This window comes from Benincasa hispida, chromosome 11 (assembly GCF_027475165.1).
Source record: "Benincasa hispida cultivar pf3 chromosome 11, pf3_genome.v1.1, whole genome shotgun sequence".
Lineage (NCBI taxonomy): Eukaryota > Viridiplantae > Streptophyta > Magnoliopsida > Cucurbitales > Cucurbitaceae > Benincasa > Benincasa hispida.
Window position 1 is genome coordinate 17859700 of NC_143488.1, and position 26747 is coordinate 17886446.

Sequence of the window (26747 nt, forward strand, 5' to 3'; positions counted from 1 at the left end):
GAGTCCAGTAGCGAAAAGCTTAAGTAAAACTTGGTTGATCAATTTAGACTCAATTTCTCTTTCAATGGATCCTCATCTCAAACTTGCTGCTGAACTAGGAGATTTGTTGGATGACCCTTCTATTTATTGATGCCTCATTGGTCAGCTTTTGTATTTGATTATTTTGCTACCAAATATCACATTTTCAATTCACAAATTAACTTAATTTGTTACTCATCCTTAACAGCCTCATTTGAATGTTGTACATTATTTTATTGTGGTATTTGAAAGGTTCATCTGGCCTGAAGTACGCATCTTCTAAAGGACTTACAGAATTCGTTCAATGATCGAACCCTTATCTTTTGTGACAACTAGTCCACCATTCATGTAGCTAATCCTATTTTTCATCAATGGGTTCGCTTCTTAATAGATATATTAAGTTTCTTTCAGTACACTCTGATGTCTTTACAAAGGCCTTACCCTTGCCTTCTTTGTCTGCTTTGATGTCCAAGATGGCTAATCTTGAGGGAGGTGGATTAAATAATAGATTGAATTTGTTAGTTTGTTACTAAAGTCCTTGATTCTTGTACCTTATTTGGCTATTTATATGAGCCTTGATATCAATAGAAGATGCACAATATTACTCCCACTCTACTCCACTTTAATCATTCGCTTTTTTGCTTCTCTAGTTCATATTAATGGCAAATTAAAGGAAAATTTAGATAGAGAGATTGAAAATCTTAAGCTAAAGTGAGCTTAGTTTAGTGGTATTAGCATGTATTCCGATCCTAGAGGTCGGAGGTTCAATCTTATACTAAAAAATAATATATATATTGAAAATATTTAAAATGTAATTTTAACAAAAATTTATAACTTGACAGGTCATAAAATTTGTAATAGAACTAAAAAGTAAAAAGTAATGGTGGTTCTTAGTGGGGTAGAAGAGATAATTGTTATTTTGTTGATTATAATCTATGAGCCAAAGGTACAACTTCCATCATATGCGTTTAATCATGAAATTTAATTTTTTGTTAATCGGTCCAAGTAAGATAATGTTAAATTATTAAATAGAGACAGTGTAAATAGGTCACATTAATGGTAATATTAAATTTACATTAAATATAACAATATATTCTTTCCTTTGAGTTCAGATATTTAAATCGCCTATGTCACATTTGTTGGGTTAAAAAAATAACAATAATCGGCTATTGAGGAGAAAATTTCTCCCTCCGTTTTACCATTTCCATTTTTCAATTCAGTTAAATACTTTTTGTATGTTTTGCTTTTATCATTTTAATTAAGTTTCTACAATTAAATTCTTGCTAATCTTTTTTAATCTATTATTATATATATAAATAAGTTACACTATAGAAATATAGAAATATATAAATATAAATAGTTATGATGTTTTAAATTTTAAAAGTATATAACAATAGGTAATTTTTTTAATACAATAACGATGGGTAATTTGATGATTATCTGTTGATCTAAATTTCAAATTCATTATATACTCCTCCATTTTAAATTGTAAATCAATTAAAACACACACATATATACATATATATTTCTCATTTTGAGAAAATAAAAATGCTCAATTTAGGTATGGAAAGGAAATTTTGGACAATCTTGACTTTTTAATAATGCCTAAATTACTCTTAATCTTTAATTTCATTTATATTTTATTCATTACCCTTAAATTGTTCTCTTACCTAAGGACTTCTCCTAGTCTTCTAAATTTCCACTTTTCTCCCACATAATTCTCTCTAATTAATGAGATTTCTAGACTGATCCAATTGCATTAATATTGAATGACCCCTTCTATATAACTAATGAAAATTAACATTTTACTTTTGTAATAGAGCACTTAACGACTTAATACTTGGTATCGTGTTAGAAACGTCTCACTTATCAAAAACGGTCATTGTCGTAATCCAGTGTCAAAAAACCCTTTATTATGATATCGGGACGTGTAGAACTTGTGACAGATTTAAATCAAACAGAATCCAGAAAGACACTCATTTTTTTCTTACCTTTGATCGTTCTATCTGAATATTTCTTCCTCTCCAGATTCTCCAACCTTCTTCTCCCAGTTAATATTGATGAACTAAATTGTTATTTCCATGAAATTTTAGGGATAAAAATTTGTTTCCATGTTTTTTACTATTGCTTTAACATGTAGTTAACCATTTTTGTCCCTTTAACAATTTTAACCTCTATTGTAAAAAAATTTTAAAAAAATCAAAATTAAATGTTGATTTTTATTATTTAACGATTTAAACTTTATAAACTTGTGAAAAAAATTCATACTATATATTTAGCATTAATCCACGCCCAAAATACCTTGTATAAAAAACAATGCAGTCTAATAGAAAGGAAGATAACAAAATCTAGATATAAAAAACATAGAAGTGTAATTTAGGTAGATAGACATTAAAGCTATGCTCACTTTGGCAGTAGGGAACGTTTTAATAGAGAATAGAGGAATTCAAATCACATATCTTTTGATAGTTGAGATGTCAGTTGAGTTATATGCTTACTTTGACAACTACAGAGTGTTTTAATATCCGAATATTTGTGAGATTTGTGAATCTTTAGCCATAAATATACATGTATATTTTGGGCTGTCACTCCAAGTTCCCTTGCATTTGTGTTTGGCGGTTGTAAGTTTCATTATAAAATGGAAGTTTTTTTAGGTATATAATATATATACCATGCCAATCCCTGGCGAAGGGCATGATGGTGCGTGGTGGGTGGTCAAAAAGGAATGGGGTAAAGATGCATGTGGATCATGCACATGTCGTCAGAGTCATTAAAAAATAATGATAATAAAATAACTCCAATAATTAAGCCTTGTTTAGTAATCATTTTATTTTTTTTTTTATTTTTTAAAATTAAGTCTATGAATACTACTTCTACTTCCAAATTTCTCTCTTAGTTATCTATTTTCCACCAATGATTTAAAAAAACCAAACCAAATTTTAAGAACCAAAAAAAATAGTTTTCAAAAAGTTGTTTTTGTTTTTGAAATTTCAACTATTGTACTTAAGAAAAATGTAAATCATGATAAGAAACGTGGATGATATAAGCTTAATTTTTAAAAACAAAAATGGTTACCAAACGGGACCTAAATTATTATTCTTTTCACATCACCATTAAACTCATTTTTTTCCAACCATATATTGAAAGTAATTTTCGTCATCTTAGCCCAATCTAATTTTTCTCAATATTTTATTATTCAATCAAATGATACAATAAATGGTAGAAAACAAACCAATAGAGAAATTACAAGACTACCCATAATATGGAAAAGACAAGGGAAATTGTCCAAAATAATCCCTTTTAGTTTTCACATTTAAAAAATAACATGCTTTCTAAAATCTCATAGAATTGATTTTTTTTTTTTTTTTTTTTTTTTTTGCCTTCTCGGACGAGATTGGACCCAAGATTGTCTTTGAAACGTAATGAATTCAAATTATCCAACTGTGTAAAAGGACGAAAATACCTCTGCTTTTGAAAACCCCTTTCATATACATGGAAAATCTTTAGACGATTCAACTCCTCAACTCGCCTAAGATATCTTAGCTTTCTCTATGAAAATTTCCTTCTCCACGGTTATTTGCATCCTTAAGCTTATTTATTTTAGATATATTTCCTTCTTTAAGTATATTGTTTCATTTTTAATTAGAGCTTTGCTAGGGTTTTTGAATGTATCTAAAGTATATGGATCAAGACTCCTAACCCTTTTATATACACTGAGATTTGGGTTGAAGATTATGTGTGTTGCAATATTTGTTCCTTTTTTGTGTATGTAGTCTGTTATTGATGATTTTTTGGAATTTTTCCATGCTATTTCGATTGAATTTGTTTAAATCTTCGTCGAGATTGGATGAAGTAGGCCCAAGATTGTTTGGATGTGTACCAAGATTGGGTTTAATACCTTTGAGTTTTGGGAATTTTGTATACGATCTTGGAGTAAATATAGCCTAAATTCATCCCCAAGATTTTATACAGAATGGGACCAAAACCCTAATCTCATGGCACATCAGTGTAAATGGCCCAAGTTCTTCATTATTAGGGTACGATCTCGGACGAGTTTTTCACCGAGTTCTTCAACGAGATTTAAGCCAGATTCCAGATTTATGTGTATTGTTTTGTTGTTTTGCCTACTTGATTGTTGAGTTGAATTTATGGCTTGTGGTCTATATGGCAGATGGCATTGGTGACTAAGATCTATACTTCTGACCATTTTTCAGAAAATCTAACTTGTTGTTCTCATCTGGCGAAAAAAGTCTCCAATATTAAGCAGAAGTTAACACCTAGGCAGTTATATTGTTTAGGCAACCTTTTTTTTACCACTTTTTGGATGTGAAGTTAGTTTTTAATGGGCCTCTGTGTCATTATATTCTTCTACGAGAGGTACAAGAGGATAGGGAAGACGTTATTAGTTTTAAGTTACTAGGGAAAAAGGTTTCTTTTGGTCGAGACGAATTTGATATTGTGACAAGTTTGAGATATAGTCCTAGGCAGATAGAGCTCTTAGGCTCAGGAAGTTGTATATAGGAGATAGGTCCAACATGAATGGGACTAAGTTGATAATGATTTCCCGAATTATCAATTTGAAAGCAATGAGGATGCGGTGAAGATGACTATTTTTTTATTACATCAAGTTGGTCATGATGGGAAACGAATGGAGGCAATATATGAACTGGACCATGATACTTTAGCACATTCTGTTTGTAAATCTCGAAGGGCAATTGGCCCAAAATGCCCTGAGATTTACCTTCTGTTTTCATTCTTGAGGTCCTTATTATCCCAAGTTCAGCCCGAGAGTTCAACCTTAGAACATTCTATTTGTAAATCTCAAGAGGCAGTTGGCCCGAGATGCCCTAAGATTTACATTATGTTTTTATTCTCGGTGTTAATGTGGCTCGAGATTTACCAAGAGTGACAAAAAAAAATGCACATCACATACATAAATAAATGATCCAAACCATTCATAGTCCAAACATATTTGAATATAGAAATTTACATAGTCCAAATGAAAAATAACAAAAAAAAAATTATTCTAATCGTTCTCTACAATCCGAGCTCGACATGTCTTTCGATTGTACCCAACGTTGCGACCTCGAGTACAAACACCTTATGACCAATTCAAACTCAACAGAATTTATCCCACTAATTCTATATATTTCTCATAAAAACTTCTCATATTTTATTCCGATGTCGACAATCAACCCTTTCAACTGTCCCCCATGTATTCTTTCTCATCCTCCTTCCATTCACCCCAAAATAAACAAATATACGAGGAATCCTTAAAAAAAATCATATACAAGTTCAACAAACTTAATAAATTCAATCAAAATCTCAGGGATATTGCATAATCTTGGTGAAACTATATAAATATCTCACCCAGGATTTCAAACCCTACGCTAAATCTCGATGGAATTCTACTCAATCGCGGCCAAGAATATTGAATTTCCATCGAGAATGCATAAACAGCCACAAAAACATAAGTTATTGGCCTCAACAGCATACAAATGACAACTACAACAAATTTACAAAAGACAATATCACTAGATTTACCTTGCTTTTCTTGAATATATATGCAAAAAGATGAGATCTGAAGGTTTTGAGAACTGCCAAACACTAGGAAAAATTTTGGATCATGTTTAAGAAACTTGTTAAGCAAGTCAACCATCTCTTTCCCAAAAAATGAGTTATTATAATAATTGTACTATTTTTATATTACTGAGGGCATATTCGTAAAATTTCTTTCCCATCAATCGAATTTGATATTCAAAAGTTAAAACAATTAACACAATCTCGGGCCCGATCTCGCCCGAGAAGGCCCAAGAAAAACCAATTCTACGAGATTTTAGAAAGTGTGCTATTTTTGAAATGAAGCGAGTTATTTTGGACAATTTTCCAAAAGACAAAACTACCCTTAATACTCTCCCTCAAGATGGCGAGTGAATATAAATCACACCCATCTTGAACAATAAGGAACAAAAACTTTGGATGAAAGAGCTTTGGTGAAAATGTCTGCAAGTTGCTGATAAGACCGGATAGAAAGGAGCTTCACAATTCTTTTAACATTTTCTCGAACAAAATGGTAATCTAACTCGATGTGTTTCATTCTTTCACGAAACATAGGGTTAGTAGTAATATGAAAAGCATCATGATTATTACAAAAAATGAGAGCAGTTGAAGTAAAATGAACTTATAACTCATTAAGTAATTGTGAGATCCAAATAATTTCACAAGTAGTAACAGCAAGAGCTCTGTATTTAGGTTCAGCTGAGGATCTAGACAGTCGACTACTCCTTAGCCTTCTAAGAAATAAAGGAATCACCTATGAACACACAAAAGCTTGTTGTGGACTTACGAGCATCCATACAAGATGCCCAATCAGAATCTGAGTAAACCTTAAGCTGAAAATCAATACAAGGGTGAAGAAGAATCCCCTGACCTGGAGAGCCCTTCAAATATCGAATAAGATGATGGGCGGCATCAAGATGACATTGTCAAGCTGAGAAACATATTGACTGAACTTATGAGCAACAAAAACAATATCAGGTATGGAGATAATGAGATATAAAAGTTTGTCAATCAAACAACGATAAACAGTTGGATCTTGTAACAAAGGACCATCACCAAGAGGCAAGTGCAAATTAGGATCCATGAGGCAATTTAAAGATTGACCAGCCAAAAGACCAGTGTTTTCAAGAATCTATAGAACATAATATCGTTGAGAAATAAATATACCTTGAGCAGAACGAATCAGTTCAAGTCCCAAGAAGTAACGACGATCCCTCAAAGCCTTCAACTTAAAAGCATTATTCAAATGAACTTTAATGTCATTAATAATGTCAACAGGAGCACCCATTAATATAATATCATCAAGGTAAATAAGCAGAGTCGTAAAAGAGGCACCAGTTCCTCGAAAAAAGAAAGAATAATTGGATTTTGATTGTTTAAAACCAAGAAAGAACAAGGCATTTGAGAGCTTTGTCAAACCATTAGCAAGAAGCCTATTTGAGACCATATATAGACTTATGTAACTGACAAACTAAGCGCTCCCCTTGAATTGCAACAATATTATGTTTATATCAAAGGGGCAAGTCTATATAAACCTCTTCTAGAAGATCACCATCCAAGAATGCATTATTCACATCAAGTTGTGCTAAAGGCCAAATATAAGAAACTGCAAGAGTGAGTAAGACTTTGACACTAACCATTTTGGCGATTGGTGAAAAAGTCTCAATGTAATCAAGGCCTTCTTGTTGAGTGTATCCTTTTGCAATCAAGCTAGCTTTGTAACGCTCAATGGTGCCATCAAAATGATATTTAACTTTAATATATCCACTTGTATCCAATGGAGTGTTGACCTGAGGCAGGAGGAACAACTGTCCATGTATGATTATTCTCCATAACAGTTAATTCACATTTCATAGTTTGTTGCCAATGAGGGAGGTGACAACCTGATGGAAAAACTAAGGCTCATAAGAAGCAGAAATCTATAGAACAAAATTTTGATAGTCATTAGACAAGTGAGTATAAGATAAACAACTGTGTAAAGGATACTTTGTAGAAGTGACAACACTTGAGATCATGACATCTTGGGATAGTAACATGTTAAAATAATAATCCCTAAGTAAGAGGGATGTTTTGTAATCCGAGAAGATTTTCTAACATCTACCTGTTCTATAGCCCGAGAAGATTCAAAAATAGGCAACCCAATATCATTCGACATAATACCATCAGTACTAGAGCTTACTACATCATTATCATGAACAACATCCAAGGAAGGAATAAAATGAGAATGATCATCCACTATGGTGAAAAAATATCAATGGCCATCATGAGAAAGATGTTGATAAGATCCCTATATATCACAGTGCATTAGTTCAAAAATATCAGAAGCAACAAAATATTAGAAGCAACATAATTGTGTGATACAAAAGATAGTTTCTTTTGTTTGGTTAAAGGGTACAAAACAAGGAGAATAAAAATTCTTGGGATCAATATGAATCACATCCTTAAGAGCGGTCATATGTTTAACAGAAGGATTGCCAAGATGACAATTTCAAGTATCAAAAGTAACAACAGGACAAGTAACATACGAAATAGAATCAACATCTACTAACGGAAGTTGGAATGTCCAAAAAATACAATCCATGAGCAACATTAGCCCTGCTAATCATTGTCGAAGAAGATTTGTCCTGAATTACACAAAAATCACCAACAAACTTGGCTGTAAGACGTAGCTAATGGGTTAAAGCACCGATGGATATTGAAGGTAAAAGTGGGAATGTATAAAACATTAATCAGTATAATGTGTTCATTGAGACATATATCACCTACAAATTCAATATTAACTCAAGAACAATTAGGCAATGAAACAGACATCTCTAAAATAGCCGTTAAATCATGGAAATATTTGTGAGATCGAAAAATATGGCTTGAGACATCCAAGTCTAAAATTCAATTGTCAGTCATAGATTGAAAAAAAGAAATAGACAAGCATATACCTGCAACATGAAGAGTGCTCTGACTAGTTTCTGAGGAGGCTGCTTTAGTCAAACGAGTCTATAACATAGCTAAGAGGTTTTGACACTGCTCAGTACTGAAAGAAGTCATAGGATCAACTGAAACAGAAGAACAAATTATGGTTGCTGATGAAATGGAGGATTTTGTCGCTTTAGAAGATGATGAAGGAGTAGAATGTTGATTACTACATTCACGATAACCAAACGGATATCATGGGGTTTATAACGCTTGTCTGTGATATGCCTTGGAATGTTACAATATGTGCATATTGAACTATCTTGACGTCTATTATGTCTAGTGGAGTTTTGTGGCTTCGAATACTGAGTATTTGGGGAAGATGATGTATTCTTAACAACAAAGGCCGCAGGAATTTGAGACATATGGAAGGAGATAGAAACAGAGCGTTGTTCAACTTCTTGAGTAACAAACAACTTGAGCAAAAAAGTCATTCAATCCCATGAGGAAGCACATCACTTATTTAGTTTGATAAAAATCAGTCAGATTTTTCACTCCTCCACAAGTGTGCCACAGGTGCACAAGGGGTGATAAGAGGCCAATTCATGCCATAAGGTCTTCAACCAAGTGAAACAAGTCTTTGTAGATTGTTGGTCCTGTGTCAAATCGGAGAGATCTCGACATAATTGAAAAATTCCTGGTCGTTTCTTCCTCTGGTAACGTTCTAGAAGTTCCTCCTAAATGTCTTTGGCATTGTTAAAATACAAAAGACTTGCATATATTTCTTTAAAAATCGAATTGAGAATCCACGCTATAACAACATGGTTCCATATAATCCAAGAATGATATTGAGAAGAATCGTGATCTAGTTTGGAAATAGTTCCATCAACGAAGCCAATTTTGTTCTTCACTGTGGAGCAATAATCATTGATCGACTCCACGAAACATAGTTGTTGTCAGTGAGTAGATCTGAAACCAAAATGAAACTTGTGTTGTTTGTGTGGTGAAGGTGGTAGGGATCCAAATAATTGTTGATAGTCGGTTGAGAAGGGGCAGATGCGAACGAAGTCGGATTCAATAGTTCGTCGTCTGCCATTAACCATATGGCAAAACAGCCTCACCTGAAGAAAAAAAACTTTGCCTGAAGCGAAAAAAAAAAGAAAGAAAGAAAGAAAACAAAACAAAACAAAACAAAGAATGTAAGATTGAACACAAAACGACCGAGGTTGACTTTGCTAGAACAACGGTGTTCGCGAGAGAGTCGACGTGAATCGAGGGATGAAACAGCGTTAGAAACTGAAGCTAACGCTGATACCAACAAGTTTCAGGCTGAAATGCTTTGAGTTCTGTGAAGAATGCGATCTGAAGAAGTTCTGCAGAAGTCGAAGTAGAGACGAAGGAATTCCTGTCAGCGGCAGAGACTACAGTAAAGACGTCGACAACAGTGGCGATGGAAACGGAAGCAGCGTGGCGACGACAGGATTAGACAGAGCCACACTTTAATACCATTTTAGCCAATCTGATTTTCCTCAATATTTTATTATTCAATCGATTGATACAATAAATGGTAGAAAACAAACCAATACAGAAATTACAAGACTACCCTTAATATGAAAAAGACAAGACTACCCTTTTAAGCCAGAGATTAAGGTCACTTTTCTTCGAGAAAAAACGAAATAAAACCATGATAATTTGAAAAATCAACTCATTTGATTATATTTTGTGTTGTTTTTATTTAGTTGTGTTTCATACCCCTACTGACATCTAGGGCATACTTCCAAATCTATAATAAAAAAATGTAAATGAATTGACAAAGAAAGGGTGTTCAACCCAATTATATTTGGAAATTATGCCGATTTATTATTATTTTTACAACATGAGAATTATGAATTTGTCACATCTACTGCTATCATTGTCCTTTAAGGTTAAAGAGTAATAGTGACGGTATTAGTAAATGTGACAGTTTCATATGATCAAAAGAAATTCAATTACATTTGTGATTGTGGCCCATTACAATTGATCTATCACCATTCCAATAACACCAAATTTTATTAGGGATTGATAAATGTGACCTAAATGGTAAAATTTGAATAGTAAAGAGAAAATTAAATAACAACACAACAACAAAAAAACATTGGTAAATCCTATAAAGTCCATAGAAGGCCCTCAAATACAGGAAAATTATTGGGGAAATGAAGGCATCTAATTGGTTTGTTGAGAAGAAATTAGAGGAGGATGAAAGACACTAAAAGCTCTAAAAGCAGAGATGATAGCCAGGATAAAGAAGCAAGCAAATCCTAAAGCTTGAAAAATGAGAGCCATTTTCATGTTGTTGCAGAACTTGCCATATGAGCTACATGCTTCACTCCATGAAACTTCTCTATCTCCATTGTAAGCTAAGTATAATATCTCTCCTACCGCCGCACCCGATGTCACCATCAAATAAGCCACAATCTAAACCACCACGATGCATTTTAAGCAACATTCATCTTTTTTAGCTTAGTAAATCACAAGCGACAGAAATAAGTTTAAAATATTTTTAAAAAGGAAAGGTGAATGAACGTGACGATCAAAGCTATAAAGATTGACGTAAATGAATATACAATTACCGTTGAGAGTCGCACAATAAATTTTTTGGACCTATGAATGGATATACGATTAACAAAACATTATTTGAATTATTGTTGAGAATTGGTAGGATAGAAAAAAATTTATCTTCTTTTAATATGGTGTAAGAACTTATGAATGGTTTTACAATTGGTAGGATAGAAAAAAATTTATCTTCTTTTAATATGGTGTAAGAACTTATGAATGGTTTTACAGTAAAGAAAAAAGTTTTAAAATGAATTGAATTATTTGTTGAGAATCACATTGAAAAAAAATAAAAAAAAAACAATCCGATACATAACTACTAGGAAGAACCCTATCTTCTTTTACTTTTAATATAGTAAAGAAGAAGAAAAAAATGAATTGAATTGAATTATTAAAAAATATATATATTATTTAGCTGAATTATTGTTGAGAATCTCAAGTGGTAAATAATTTAATATATGATTATTAAGAACATGAACAATACTTAGGTGTAGCGATAATATGCTCTCTATCTTTATAGCAACATAAAAAAGATAATTTTTTAATTTATTTAAAAAAGAGACTTATCATGTGAGACTTTTTAATTGAGTGCAATGGTAGGTGTAGCTTGTGCTACACCTAAATTTTTTCTCTAAGAATACTATTTTTTTAATTATTATTTTTTAATAATAATTGAACACTATTTTATCATGCGATTCGATATCCAAATGTTAATCATTATTGAATTAAGTTCATTTTGGCATCAAACTAAACTTAACTCAGGGTCCGAAGTTGAATACCCGGCCCATGAAGCTGTACTTAAAAAAAAAAAAAAAAAAAAAGGTTCACTTTACAAAGAACGCTACTTCTCTTAAACCTATGAATGGATGTACGAAAAGTAAAATCTTAATTGAATTAATTGTTGAGAATCAGACGTGAGAAGATAGGAAACGAGCAATTCTATCTTCTTTGAATGGAAAAAGTAAATAAATATTTCGAAAAAAAAAAAAAAAAAGTGACCTGCAAGAGATACCATTCAATTGAGATGTAAGACATGTTCTAGTAATTATTGAAAGGAAATTCAAAAACCTGATCGGAAACGAAGAAGACCCAAGCCTTGACTAAGAACCACCGGAAGCAAGAAACAACGGCAGCGAGAAAAGCGTAGGTGGCGGCGATGGCGGATATGCAAACCAAGTACCTGAAACAGACAAGAAATTAAACGAAGAAACAACAACCCCATTAAGAAGATTTGAAGAAATTTCTTGGTTAATTACTTGAGGCCACTCAGATTATGAAACTCTAAGTTGCCATAATCTGGGTTATCTTGTCGGTTGGTGACAGTGAGCCACAGAGCTGCGATGCTCAAAGGAACAGAGCATAGTCTCAAAGAGAAATCAACAAGTTTGATGGGTGAAGAATTGTTGGGTTCTGCCATTTCTAGTGATCTGCTGAAAATTTTTAAGCTAAATTTTGATGGTTTTGTTGAAGAAGGGGATGAGAAAGTGGGGAGATGAAGCCAAGTGTGAAATGAAAGTTGAGAAATTATTATTTTTCAACTTTTTTTATTTCCTTTTATGGAGTGAGGAGTGGATTAGTGGATTAGTGGAGTAGTGGAGTAGTGGAGTAGTGGGCTCTTCTTTTTCTTTTGCCTTTTTCTGTATTGGAATGATAGATTTGTGTTTGGTTTTGGGATTATCTTGAATGAAATGTGGTGTTGGTGTTGTCTTTTGATGAGGCCTCAACTTCAAGCCAACCTCTTTTTTTCTTTTATTTTTAGAAATGAGTTACAAGTCGGGGAAATTATTTCAAATGTTAAAACTATTGAAAATATTTATAAAATATAACAAAATTTTAGAACTATGAATGATAGACGTTGATAGAACAGATAGAAGTTTATCAATATCTATCAACGTCTATCATGGATAATTCTAAAATTTTGTTATATCTCGTAAATATTTTGGTTTATTTTTCTATATTTAAAAACATACCTAATTAACCTTCCATTTTTTTTATGTGTTTTCTATTGTGTTTCACACGATTTTTGTTTATTAATTTTATGTTTTTTTTTTTAAGTTTGATGTGTAGGTGTTAGAGCTTATGTCTAGTGGACTTTTAAGCAAATTCATAAAGCATCGTGTCAAATATATAATTAATAAGTCTAGAAGGCCATATAAAATGAGTTTAGGTGTAGCTTGCTCCTCCTTCCTCTACACACCAAAAATTAATTTTTTTAAATAAATGAGTTGCCACATGGCATTGTTTAATTCGATGCGGCCTAGATACACAAGTTTTGTCCTATATAAATATGATTGTGAATTGGGGGGGAAAGAGGCCATAATCTTCTAGAGCATCCACACAATTGAAACCCTAGATTGAATTAAAAAATGCTTGACTTGCAACAAGCTAGTAGACCTCTATCAAATCAAGTGGATTCGGATGGAGAGTAACATATCTAGTCAAGTAAATTAATAGGAGTGGTATAACTTTGTTAGAAACTAAGTGTGTTCCACAAAATGATTTGTGGTTGTGCTTTATCTAGTTTTGTTCGGGACCTTGATAAGTGCAAGTTCTCATAGGCAAATGGATGAGGAGAGGTTCAAGGTGGTGTTTTGTTTAAGTGGGAGCAGATTGTTAAGTGTAAATGAAATTCTCAGATTATTTAAGGAAGGGAAAGATTCATGATATATAAGTAAAGACAATTATCTTCATTAGTACAAAACCTTTTAGAAATTTTAAAAACAAGGTTATAAGAGTTTATGCTGAAAGTAGACAATATCTTATCACAGGTGAAGGTTCTGCTGCCCTCTATCAACTATGAATCTAGTTTTAGTACTTAAGAAGTCAATAGTTTGTATTGGGCTATTTGAGATTAAAAGATTAGGTTATGGTACTTGGAAGCAACTTATTATTAAAATTTGTATGTATTTTTTAGAAGTTTTTTTTTTTTTTGTCACAAATCATTTGGTAGAGTTGTTAAAATATCAACAATATCTATTTGTAATTTTATAATGTCTTCCTATTTGATTGATTATTACTTCTTTTTCATTGATAACTTGGAAAGGAATAAACCCATAATTATATTATTAAGAGAAAAAAAAAAAACAATTTAGGCAATAATTAAAAGTCAATGTCTAAGTCAATAGTACATGACATATAAAGAGATGTATTAGTTTGTTCAATGTCCTCAAAATGACAAAGGGGTTAGTAGAAATTTAGAATTTCCCCAAAAAAGAACAAGAAATAGCAATTTCATCAAATGTTAAATAGAACTTTTGATTTTGGAAGTTTATTTCCCTCATCCTAAAACAAAAGTTTTTCTTGACATGCATCTAATTATTTAAAATATTTTCCATCAAGTTCATTTAATAATTCAATTACTTCTATACAACTCACATGCACCTTATCTCCCTCTTTCTCCATTGAAAATGATAAGAGAATAATAAAGATATTTTATTAAAGTAAATAGACTAAATTGTTGATTATTTTAGTCTTGTAATTTTGTTTTTAAACTTTAAATCAACAATCAATTAATTTGTGATATTTTTGTGTCATCACTCTAAACATGCTTTCAATCATTCGAAATGAATTTATAATCTTTTAAACTAAATTTCACGACTAAAATTTGGAATTGAGATACCAAAATTGGAATAGGTATGTATAAAAGCTTGAAAAGCAATATAGAATTTACACCCTAAAATAAAGTAGAAAAATTACAATAGCTGAAGTAAATATACTATAAAATGGTTCATGTGAAAAAAAATAGCAGCACTTCTTATGGAGATTGATTAGCCACATAGATTAAGGCATCAGAAAAGCCTCTCCCCCCTATGAGCTGAAAGAATGGTATTTTACAATTACTATCTATTTACTCTCATATTAAAAAAAAATCCCAACAAAATTTTCTTAAATTCAACTTAATCCATCTTTAAATCCACACTTTGCTTATATTTCTCTTGAGAACCCCATGAAATTCTCTTCGTGTTTCCTTCTAAGCTTGTTCAAAAAAGTTACGTTGCTTATCAGAAAACTGCACTCAGCAAGGCATTCTCCCCCTCACCGCAGCGGCGGTGAACCTCCTTCATTCGCTCTGCTGATTTGCATATCCCACTGCAACTCCAGTCGAACGACGCGATGCAAATGTTTCCTGCTTGAGCCTTCCACTCACAATCTGTTTTAAACAACTGACATCATAAAACTTCCACAACAATTCCCGGAATAGAGATTATCACATCGACGTTATGTCAAGCCATACAGAAGGGAGGGAAGCATGTGACAAATAAATGAACTAAAGAACTCGCTTTTCTGATGCAAATGAACAAGTCCCAAGCCAGTGATGCTCAACGATGTAAAAATATAGTAGACCCTTCATCTCTCTGTTCCTAAGAGCGAAAAAAAACCGAAAACTAAATAACGGAAGGAAAGTAATGAATTGTACCAGGTGGGGTGCCACAACATAATCTCCGGTCATCAATATGCTCCACGTCCAATCCAATAAACCAAGAACCCAACGAAACATCCTCGTTTGCGTACTTGTGAAGTATATGCCTATACAATGATTGTTCTGAGATCCGGCTCTTTTATCTAATTCATAACATGAAGAGAAAAATGGAGCATCTGTCTTTGTAAAACAAGAAAACATACTGGTTGATTGATATGTAAGTTGCTAAATCCTTTGAAATGGCATAAAGTTGCCCTGTCGCATGACGGAAGTACTTGTTTCCTTCCTCTCCAAATTTCCAGTACTCAGGTTCGTGGTATCTGACTCCTCTGATGATGATATAAACCAGGATGAGGCATTTAATTGACACAAAATAGCAACTTACTTTGGAAACCTCAGAACAATCAACTTACTTTTGTGCGAGCACAGGACCAGATTTCATGCATCCCATGTACACCCGGGACTTTGACCGATGTCTAGCTAAAGTTGATCCAAGTGTTGCTGCAGACAAATGTAAAAAATTGAGTGAGGAAAAGGGAGATGAATAGATACACTTGATCTTGGGTATATGAACATAAATCTCATAAAGATGGCAATCGTAGCAAAATCTTGTTTTCTTTCTGATCAAAACCAAGCTTCAGTTTTATTACAACTTCATGAAGGGAAACACTTGCCACAGACCACCAATAATTGTCATCTTTAGAAAGTACATTTGAAAAGTATATACAAACAAACTCATAGTTTTTGTTGGTTCTTTCTTTCCAGGTCTTTTATGGGTCGGGTATGGCCGGGTGGGTAGTGAATTAGAAAGGAAAAGGAACAAAAGACGCCGTAAGCTTCAATGTATATCTACATCTGCATATTACCTATGTTGACATGCACATCATCGTCAACCTTGACATAAAAATCAGCGTCCCACAATGCAACAGCCGTGGCAAAGTAAGCTTTCGTCTTGGCTGACAATTCAAGGTAACCTTCGACGTGATCCTTCCCCAAAAATAACAAATAAAACATGTCAGCTTCCATTACTCAAACAAAATATCACAAAACAGGATTTTATTTATAGCCAATATATACGAAGAAGTAAACTGAAGGCACTATAAGAATGAGGAAGCCAGTACCAGCCTCATAAAATCACCGTGCCTTTTGTCCTCGGCTTCAATAGCTCTATCGAGAATACCACCCGGTGTAGTACTATCAACAAACAAAAAAAATGGTAAGTGTTTTGTAATCCTAATCTATGCTTTAAAATTATTTTTAAAATTGTGACTAATTTGATTAAAAGTTTCCCAGCATTAGAAAATAAGTCAATCAACTTCAGCCCAACCGCCATTTTCTTTCTCAATAAGATCAAGTTACCAAAAGGTAAAGATTTCACTCTAAATAACTTCAAATTTTTATAGAGTCTAAGCACCTGTGACCAATTACAAAGCGGACAACGATGCCTTTTTCTTCTTCAAGCATTTTTCTTTTATCACCTATTTGTAAACAGAACCAAAGTGAAAAAAATTTAGAACATAGATCAAGGATCAAAGGAAAAGATCTGAAAATGTAGGTGATAGATGGCCAAACCTTGAGGCATCCAAGTAGCACGAACGGAGTCCCGACGCTTCCGACTACTAAATGCAGTATTGATACCTACGACCATTACATATTTCCTTTTATGAACTGATTCAGAAAGTTTAACATTTTCCATCAATGGAGAACCGTTAAGAATAGAATCCTGTGCAGCTCTTGCAGCAGCTAATTCCATCTCCAAACTTGAAATTGTTTTATCCAAAGTCCTGCATTTCGTACCAGTAACAAATTAGCTGATTTTCAACTAAAACCAATAACCAAGTGACAAGTTACGATATTAGCTTACTGTATAGCGTTATGAGTCTTGGAAACTTCTCCCAGAATGTCTTTCGACTCATTGTTTCCATCTTTCTGAAGAAGGAAGCTAACTTATCAAACAGCAGTAAACTAAGAGGACTTTTCATAATGCTAAAAGAACAGTTATCAAAAAACTTTTCTTTGCCCTATTCTAAAAAGGTTAAAAATGTATTAATCCAATTTAGGTGACGATAACTCACAGTTGATGAGTTACAACCCTCAGATACCATCTTTAACCTCTCTTCTTCAGACTCTGTTGAACCTCCTGGCATATTTTCAACTTCAGGCACAGCCCACATTCTGTGTCCCCAAAATAAATCTAATTAGTTTCCACAATATTTTCCTTTAGAAATCTTCAATCCAAAATACAACTTGCTCTGTACATAAAATAGACGAACGGCTAAATCTCAGTAGATCGTAGCTATAAAGCCAATCTACCCTAAACCGATTTCGGTCCACAATCTACAAACAAATGATTCTATCCATCACTCAGCAAGAGTTACATTACAAGACAGCCCCGGCGACCACCACCACGAGAGCTTCGCCGTGCTTTGGGCAGTCCAATACATACACAAACATAATTGAATAAAAATAGAAAGGAAAAACAGATAAAATGATTCATGCCCATTGTAAAAAGTAAGGTCTAAAACATCAGCACAGATTCAACAACATTAATTCCAGTAATGATTTTAAAACAATAAAGCAAATGGAAAAGGGGGAAAAGACCAGCAGATCCAATTACAAAAGCAATCATTGCCATCCAGTTACTTTTCAGATCATCACAGAAAAAACACACTTTTTTCCTTTTCAAGATGTCTCAGTACAAAAGAAATAAAAACCACTCCACCCCATCAAACAAAATGAATTAAACAAGAACAAGAATCAAGTGGCAATGGAATTGAGAGAAATGAGACCTATCAGAGAAGAGCATTCCAGCACAAAAGCATCCAATACAAAACAGAAAAGTCCATTTACGAGAAACAGAGCTCCTCGTACTTGGCTCAAATCCTCCTCTGCTCTTCCACGACATAATCTTCTTCTTTTCTTCCCCCTTTCTTCTTCTTCTTCTTCAAACCACAGAGAGCTAAAATCAAGCCACCATTACCAAAACCCAAATCAACCCAGCAGTCCAAATCCAAGTCAAATTACAAAATAACCAAATCCACCGAGGAAATCGAAGCCCAAATAGCAGAATTCCCAAAGGCAAAACTCAAAAGTAACCTAAAAAGCGAGATGAGAAAGAGGGTCGTGTTGAAAAAACTTGAATCTCATCAGAAAAACCTGAATGGGAAATGGGTTTGAACTTTAGAGAAGAAGTGGATCTTGAATAGCTAGTAGTGGTTAGAGCGTCGGTGGAGAGCTCGCTCAAAAGTGACTGATTGAGGTTTGAGAAGACCCTACAGCGTACTACTACAGCTCCATTTGGAATTTTTTTACCCTTTTTCTTTGTTTTGGGGTTGTTGGATTACTTGAGAAATCTTAAGAAAATGGGTAAAAACATATAATCAAAGAATGGAAATCTCTTTTGCTATCAATCAAGTTTGGTACTTGAATATAAAGGGAAGAAATTGGATTTAAGAAAAAGGGGTTTAATTTTTAGGACAGATATGGAAGTAATTGTAGGACAGGAAAGAGTAGGATTCTTCCTTTGTTGTTTTTTTATTGTTCATCTTTTTCTACCTGTTGTCGCTCCAACTCAATGCTGTGTTCTTTGAATATCGCACTACCGACAGTCTTGCACATGGAGCACGTGCAAACACAATACATGATGATAGTTTTTTCTTTTTTCTTTTTTCTTTTCTTTTGAAAGGATGATGATTAATTTTGATATAGATAATAAATAGAGAAAAATATATTTTTGTACCTAGGGTTTTTTATATAGTTTCTATTTAGTTCCTAAATTTCAAAATATTACACATTTAGTATTTAAGTTTTGAGTTTGATTTTAATTTAGTCCATATGTTTCAAAGTGCTATAATTTTATGCTTGACATTTGAATTTTGCTTCAATTTAGCCCCTATATCTTGAGGTGCACACTTTTAACCTCAATTTTTCATTAAATATCCACTTTCCATCTTTTTGAGTTAATTTCTGTTAATAAATTAAAAATCTTAAAAGAATTATAATTAATTAAGTTTTACTATTTTTATCACTTTATAAATTAATTTCAATTTTTCATTTCTAATTATTTTTAATTAATTAATAGAAATTGAGTCAATGATTGAAAGTAAGTATTTAATGAAAATTTGAGGTTAAAAATGTAAAATCTTGAAATTCATGAACCAAATTGAAACAAAATTGAAATCTCAATAGTAAAATTATAACATTTTAAAACTTATGGATTAAATTGAAACAAAATTCAAAACATAAAAATTAAATGGGTAACATTTTAAAACCTATGGATCAAATAGAAACTAAAATCAAAACCTAGAGACCAAAAAGATATTATTTTCTAATAAATATCTTGATTCCAAACATTTAAAACAATTAATATATGTGTTTAGATACGTATAATAATTAATGGTTGAAAGTAAAATATTTGTGTTTAAATTGATATATGTAAGAACTAAATCAAATAGTTATTTAATGTAAGAGAATAATTAATGATTATTTAATCTATTGTTAAATTGATTATTATTTAATTACTTAAAATAAAAATTAATAAATATTTTATAGGGTAATTATTTTAAATGGTAAAGTTACTGAAAATATTTTAATTACAGCAAAATGTCACTATCTATCAATGAAATATCGTGATAGACATCTATCACTGACACTAATAGATGTGTGGTATATCGGGATCTATCACTGATAGATAGTGAAATTGTGTTTTATTTGTAAATAAGTTGACTCATTTTTCTTTATTTGAAAATAGTCTTATTTTCTACTAAACATTAATAAACATAGTTAAATAAATATAAATTAATTAGAATATGAATAATTAATAATAAGTTTTTATATTAAATAGTTAAGATAATATAAATTGTTAATTGTAAATGGTATTAGTTGAAATTTATTAAATATAAATAATGTATTTATATTTAATAATTAATTAAAATTAAGAGTAACACTTCATTGATATTAATTAATTAAGTAAGTTATGTTTTTACCATTTGTCTCCCAAATATAAAAGTTTCACATGTATGGAAAGTATTAGAAAGCATATGCCATATGAGATTCAACGTTTTTGGATAATAATATCTTGTATTTTAAAGTGAAATATTGTTAAACAAACAAAGATATTAAATGTTAATTTGAAATTTTATGGCAAAACATGATAACCAAACAGGTTCTTAGGATCCTAAGGGGTTAAAATTAAAATATTTCAAATAATTTTTTTGTTTTGATTTTAATTTTAAAAAAAAATAGTTCAACAATGTGATAGAGATCTGGTTATATCCTATCTATTGAGTCACGTTTAAAATAAATTTATAAATGATAATTTTAGTATGAAATTCCATAGGGAAGAGTAAGTCCTATTAAATTAGGGTATACAAGTTTTTTTTTTTTTCGTTATATTGGATAAATATGGAGTTCCAATTCAAAACTAAATGACAATGAGAAGAGTAATTTAGGTATCTTATAAAAAATTTGAGGTCTCTATCTTTCTAATGTGGGATACTCAACTTTTTTTTATTAAATCTTCATTTATGCTTCATAAGTTCTAATCATATCAAATAAACACGAAAACAATCCAAACATGGCTCAATAGATAAGATACCCATTACTTTCCTAAGGTCAATGATTTGGTTATCGTCCCCATTGTTGTTGAACTAAATAAATGATAAAAAAAAAAAAAAAAATCACATCATATCCTTAAATTTTGAAAGTGATATCAATTAAAACTTTAAAATAGGTAAAGGAAGAATAACTTCATTGGCATGTAGTATGTGTTAGCTATCAATTATAAATTGGCATGAGATTCTAACTAAATTTGAAGACCAAAAACTCATAAATCCCAAATAATGTTGTATCTATTATGAATATTATAATAGAAAATAGATGTCCATTACTTAGTGTCCCAAAGGTCATGTGTTACTATTCATGTTGTCCATGTGCCTTGTAGTTATTCATATTTGGTGTTCGTGTAAGTCTATATCCTACTTATCATTTTGTCTATAAATAGTGGCATTTGGTGGATCTTAAAAATCACACATATATTGGTGAGAATTCCACATTCACTAATTTTCGTATTATCTAATTTCATGATTTTGGTTATTTTATCTTTTAGTTATTTTATTTTATAATTTTAGTTTTTATTTATTTATTATTATTATATAAAAATATTATTATATTATATTTTTCATATCCGTATTCTCATTGTGCTCCTCAATTTCATAACATGTTATTAGCACGAGCTCCTGTCGTTTTTCCTGCCAAAGATAGGTCCTAAAGATATGTCGAGATTTCCTTCTTCGTTATAATTAATAAATTTAATATTATTTTGCATATTCAATCTCTATTAAATTTCTAACATGAGTAGAATATTTTATGATAGTGCTGCTATGACAAAACTCATAAAATTAGAATTTGATGCCCTTGATATTAATAGCAAATATTATTTGTTATGGGTACTTGATGCTGAAATTCACCTGGATGTTATGAATCTTGGGGAGACTATTAAAGAAGAAAATACGACATCCAGTCAGGACAAAGCAAAAGCTATGATTTTCCTTTGTCGTCATATCCACGAGGGATTGAAAATGGAGTATCTTACAATAAAAGATCCTTGTATCTTGTGGAAAAATTTGAAAGAGATGTATGATCATCAAAACACAGTTATTCTTCCTAAAGTTCATTATGAGTGGATGCACTTGAGGCTACAATATTTCAAATCAGTAAGTAATTACAACTCCCATTATTTAAAATCAGTTCAAAATTGTTGTTATGCGGAGAGAAAATTATTGATATCGATATGTTAGAGAAAACATTTTTTATATTTCATGTCTCAAATATGGTCCCGCAACAGCAATATCGAGAGAAAGGTTTTAAACAGTATTTTGAATTAGTTTCATGTCTTCTAGTGACCAAACAAAATAACAACTTATTGATGAAAAATCATAAAACTTGACCAACCAGAATAACACCATTCCCTGAAGTGAATGTTGTGAATTTTAATAATAATCGTGGTCGAGATCATGGTCGCGGTCGAGGTCGTGACCGTGGTAGAGGAAGAAATAATTATTATTTTCATGGTGATCATTCTAGTCATTTAAATTTCAAAAGAACCACACAAAATGATGATCACAAAGGAAAAGCTCCACAAGATAAAAGTTCAAAGAGTGTTGAAAATAAATGTTTCCGATGCGGAATAACTAGGCACTGATCACGTACCTGTTGTATGTCAAAACACTTAGTTGACCTTTAACAAGTCTCCCTGAAGGAAAAAGAGAAAAACGTGGAAGCAAATTTTGCATACCAGGATAATGAAAAATTTGACCCATTTCATGTGACAAATTTGGATGTGGTAGACCTCTTTGAATCTCCTAAAGAGAAGATTGGCGTAGTTGATGGAACATCAAGTGTTTCTTTTGATTTTGAGAATATTTATACTTAATGTTATTGTTTTCTTTTATCTATCTTCATGTTTTTTTTAGTAACTTAGTATATTTTAAGTGTTGTTTTTCTTATTGTAATTATTTTCTTTTAATGAAGAAACATTGATCATTTTCATATGTTGGGTGTTTCAAAAAGAGCAAAGAAGATCTATGTCTGGCAGACAGTGCAACTACACACATAATACTTACAAATAAAAAATATTTTTTCAAATTGACAATGCTGAAAGCAAAAGTAAATACAATATCAAGTTCTGCAAACTTGATCGAAGGTTTTGGAAAAGCAAATACTAGAGGAACAAAATTTACAATTGACATTGCATTTTTCTCTAGTCAATCAAAGAGAAATCTTCTAAGTTTTAAAGATATACATTGCAATGATTATCATATTGAGACTGATAGTAAGAATAACGTGGAATATCTATATATCATATCCACTGTCTCAAATAAAAAATATATATTGGAAGAGTTGCCTGCTTTATCTTTTGGATTGTATTATACTCATATACGAGTAATTGAAACATATGCAACAATGAACCTGAAGTTCATGATGAAGGAAATCAAACACGAGGATTTCCATGAGTAGCGGAAAGATCATTCCAAATTACAATCATATATGAACTTTACAATTACAATCTCAAATAGAAACATACGGTTATGCATTTAAATACAGAAATTACAGCATGTTCTACAAATGATCAAGGAAAAGAGTAACGCACTTTTGTCTACTCATCACAATGCTCCTTGTTCATGAACGCTCGATCACAGCAATACCCGACGCTCGTCCAACACGACCGCTACACTACACGATCATCGCGCACTCGAATTTGGCGATTGTCTCGATCACGAACACCCCAACAACATGAACGGCCTCCACAGAACCTCGATAGTGTCGAGTTGAGTATGACACCACCAAGAAGGCTACCTTGGTATTCTTGGTGTGAGAATCCAGAGGGTGGGCTCTGTATGGACTTGGTTTGAGGCAGAAAGAAAGAGGAAACACAATCGTGTAAATGATTGAACAAGTGAGAGATGGAAAGAACCTATCGTATAGGTCAATGCCCAATCATTTAAGAAAAGCTAAGCGATCGTCTAACAAAAGCTATGTGATCGTTTAGCTCATCGCTTAGCTGAGTGTCTATCGCCTACAAACACTCCACGATCATTTAGCTAACTCCAAGTTGTCGCTTAGTAAATCCACTTTACTTGACAATTTCCATGAGAATATTTTCGAGAGAGGAAATCTCAAATCAACAATTTTCAACCTTACTAAAATTAGGAAAACATTTTTTCTTTTATCTCACGGTTACCATGAAACCACCAATTGTTGGGGTTGATGCCCTAAAGTCTCGTGTCCTGTAGTTTGTAAATAGTTTGTACGAATGCTTGTGTTGTATAATATATGATATTTACTTCACATCTTGTATTTTGCTCGGTTGCTTGTTTTATTTGCTTTACCACAAACCAATAAACTTCAAATCCCTAGTTATTTGTATGTAACTCAAGCATGTATGTGGTGACATACAATTGGATCATGTCTTGAGTGATAACCAAAATGGTCTGTAATATATGGATAAAGGAGAGAAACCTTATCCTGGTAATGCTACGGATGCGGCCTACTTTGTGGAATGGCCACAAGTGTTGTGACTTGTCACAGATGGTCTGATCCTGATCATTCGTGTGGGGGATATGCGAACGGGGGTGTTCTATACAAAAAGTTTGTATAAGATCTAACCACGAAGTGTTAACGTTTCGTTATATAACACCTTTCATGACAGAGACTTCACTTCACTAGGATGACCATAGATAACATGACTTCAATCCTGAGTTAGTTGGGAACTCCTCCCATTGAGAGTGGTCCTTTGATTTGTATGGGTGCGAGTGGCCAGGTCGCCGATTCAAACCTACCATTTTGGGGATTCGTCTGATTTGGGAGTTGAGAACTCAACTACACAAGATGGAATTCACTCCTTCCTCGAGGCAGGGATAAGTAGATAGATAGCTCCCTTAAGGGCTAATTCTAGGGCTTGAACGATGTGGCGCCACACACCTTTTCTTGGCCCGAAAGGTATTCACACATAGTTGGACTATGTTGTATTGTTCATTAGAGGAATCAGTGGTACTTAAGGATTGTGATGTAACAACAGATGCAAAACGGTAATTTGGTCCAACTGCACTTACGAGCATCTATGAAGGGTTAGTTATATTTAAGGACGCAAAAATATATATGTGGTAAAAAGAGTTCAACTGTTGATCTTTGGTGGAATATCTTACAGTTAACGGATGGTGGATCTCATGGCTAAAGAGTTTAGTCAGCTATTCACGGACTGTTGGAGCTTCGAGCTACATGTCCATTAGGCCCCCTGAGTAGCTTGGATAAAGTCGAGAATCAGTGTTTGGGTTAATTTGAAATGTTCAAATTGACAAGATGAAGTTCGATTATATATGATATAATTGGACTGGTTAATTATATATGATATAATTGGCTAAATGTATGAGATGCATTATTTTGGAGAAAATTAGATATAAATATGATTTATATCAAGTAGAGGGGAAATTACTATGGTAGATATGTGATATCAAACTATAGGTTAAAAATATAATATGATTATATTTATTAATATTTTAATTAGTTAATTATATGATAATTAACCCAAAATCACGTTCGAACGTGCATTAGTAGGAACTGCGTCGGCTATTATAACCAATTAATTAAAATGAAATTTGTTTCATTTTGAATTGTTAAGTGGTTCGGAAAGAGATCGAAGGAGCGTGTTGGTGTGAAAACGTAATCGATCATTTAAAATTGAGAACCTATATGATAGTCGCTCAGCGCCTAAACGATCGTCTACCTAGCACCTAAACGATCAAACATTAAGTCCTAAACAATCAGTTAGCTTTCCTAAACGATCGTATAATGTGTTGTATTTGCTAAATGATCGCCTATTATTTTCTAAATGATCGTTCAATAAAATCTACACGATCGTGTAGTTTCTCCTAAACAATAAGCATCTTGCTATACGATAGCTTCTTATTCCCTCCCACTTGCTTATCGCTTATACGATCTGTCCTCCTTCCTCTACCAAACTCACCAAAGACCACGCTTTGGGTTCTCACTCCGAGAATACCTGGGGCTCTTTTTTGGTGGTGTCGTCCTCATTGCGTTTGTGAGTTTGCGGTTGTTTGTGCTGCTGCAGTCGACGCATCTGTTGGGTGTTGGTTGATCGGGTAGAGGTTTCCACTGTGTTGAGTTCCGAAGTTTGAAGACCGTCTTTAACTAGTATGGTAACTCTCTCCCTTGTAATTTCTTGTTCAAAGCATGCCAACAATTACTGTTTGTTTGCATAACTGTGCATTTGAATGTATTTGATGTATTTCGGTCACTATGAAATTGAAGCGACCCGAACGCGCTCATGGAACTCTTCGGTAAGAGATCCTTCACCAATAACCTCTCACTCAATTGGTTATTAGAGAAAAAGAGTTAATTATCCAATAATTTAATATTATTATAAATATAAATGATAACTAACTTACTATACGATATTTATAACCTATAGTTTTAATATTTCATTTCATGAAATATATAAACCATAGCTCTTTTTCTATTTCATGGTACTTAATGTAAATCCCATTTATATTAATCCTCCACTAGATGTATCTCATACATCATACCGATTATATCATATATAATCGAATTACCTCTTGTCAATTTGAATATTTCAAATCAACATCAAGAACTGATCCTCAACTGAATCCATTAAGCTACCAAGGGGACCTTATGAACCTGTAGCTCGAAGCTCCAACGGTACGTGAATAAATGA

The 26747-nt window shown here is 32.5% G+C and overlaps 3 protein-coding genes across 3 annotated transcripts; all 3 read right to left on the bottom strand.

The window, feature by feature from the left end:
- Nucleotides 1-6183: 6183 nt before the first annotated feature.
- Nucleotides 6184-9605, bottom strand: LOC120090247 (putative mitochondrial protein AtMg00820). The gene is made up of 4 exons (XM_039047805.2): nucleotides 8511-9605; nucleotides 7215-7367; nucleotides 6745-6805; nucleotides 6184-6508 (listed from the first exon to the last, which is right to left on the bottom strand). Exons 1-4 carry the CDS (start codon nucleotides 8517-8519, stop codon nucleotides 6504-6506), a joined length of 228 nt encoding a protein of 75 aa, XP_038903733.1. The 5' UTR covers nucleotides 8520-9605; the 3' UTR covers nucleotides 6184-6503.
- An 826-nt stretch (nucleotides 9606-10431) lies between these two features.
- Nucleotides 10432-12757, bottom strand: LOC120090246 (CASP-like protein 2D1). The gene is made up of 3 exons (XM_039047803.2): nucleotides 12333-12757; nucleotides 12145-12256; nucleotides 10432-10938 (listed from the first exon to the last, which is right to left on the bottom strand). The coding sequence occupies exons 1-3, from the start codon at nucleotides 12491-12493 to the stop codon at nucleotides 10687-10689; spliced, it is 525 nt and encodes a 174-aa protein (XP_038903731.1). The 5' UTR covers nucleotides 12494-12757; the 3' UTR covers nucleotides 10432-10686.
- A 1935-nt stretch (nucleotides 12758-14692) lies between these two features.
- Nucleotides 14693-19053, bottom strand: LOC120091516 (putative beta-1,3-galactosyltransferase 3). The gene is made up of 11 exons (XM_039049594.2): nucleotides 18286-19053; nucleotides 17572-17671; nucleotides 17361-17425; nucleotides 17069-17280; nucleotides 16911-16974; nucleotides 16618-16690; nucleotides 16363-16483; nucleotides 15910-15997; nucleotides 15700-15825; nucleotides 15494-15603; nucleotides 14693-15226 (listed from the first exon to the last, which is right to left on the bottom strand). Exons 1-11 carry the CDS (start codon nucleotides 18399-18401, stop codon nucleotides 15078-15080), a joined length of 1224 nt encoding a protein of 407 aa, XP_038905522.1. The 5' UTR covers nucleotides 18402-19053; the 3' UTR covers nucleotides 14693-15077.
- Between the last annotated feature and the right edge of the window lie 7694 nt (nucleotides 19054-26747).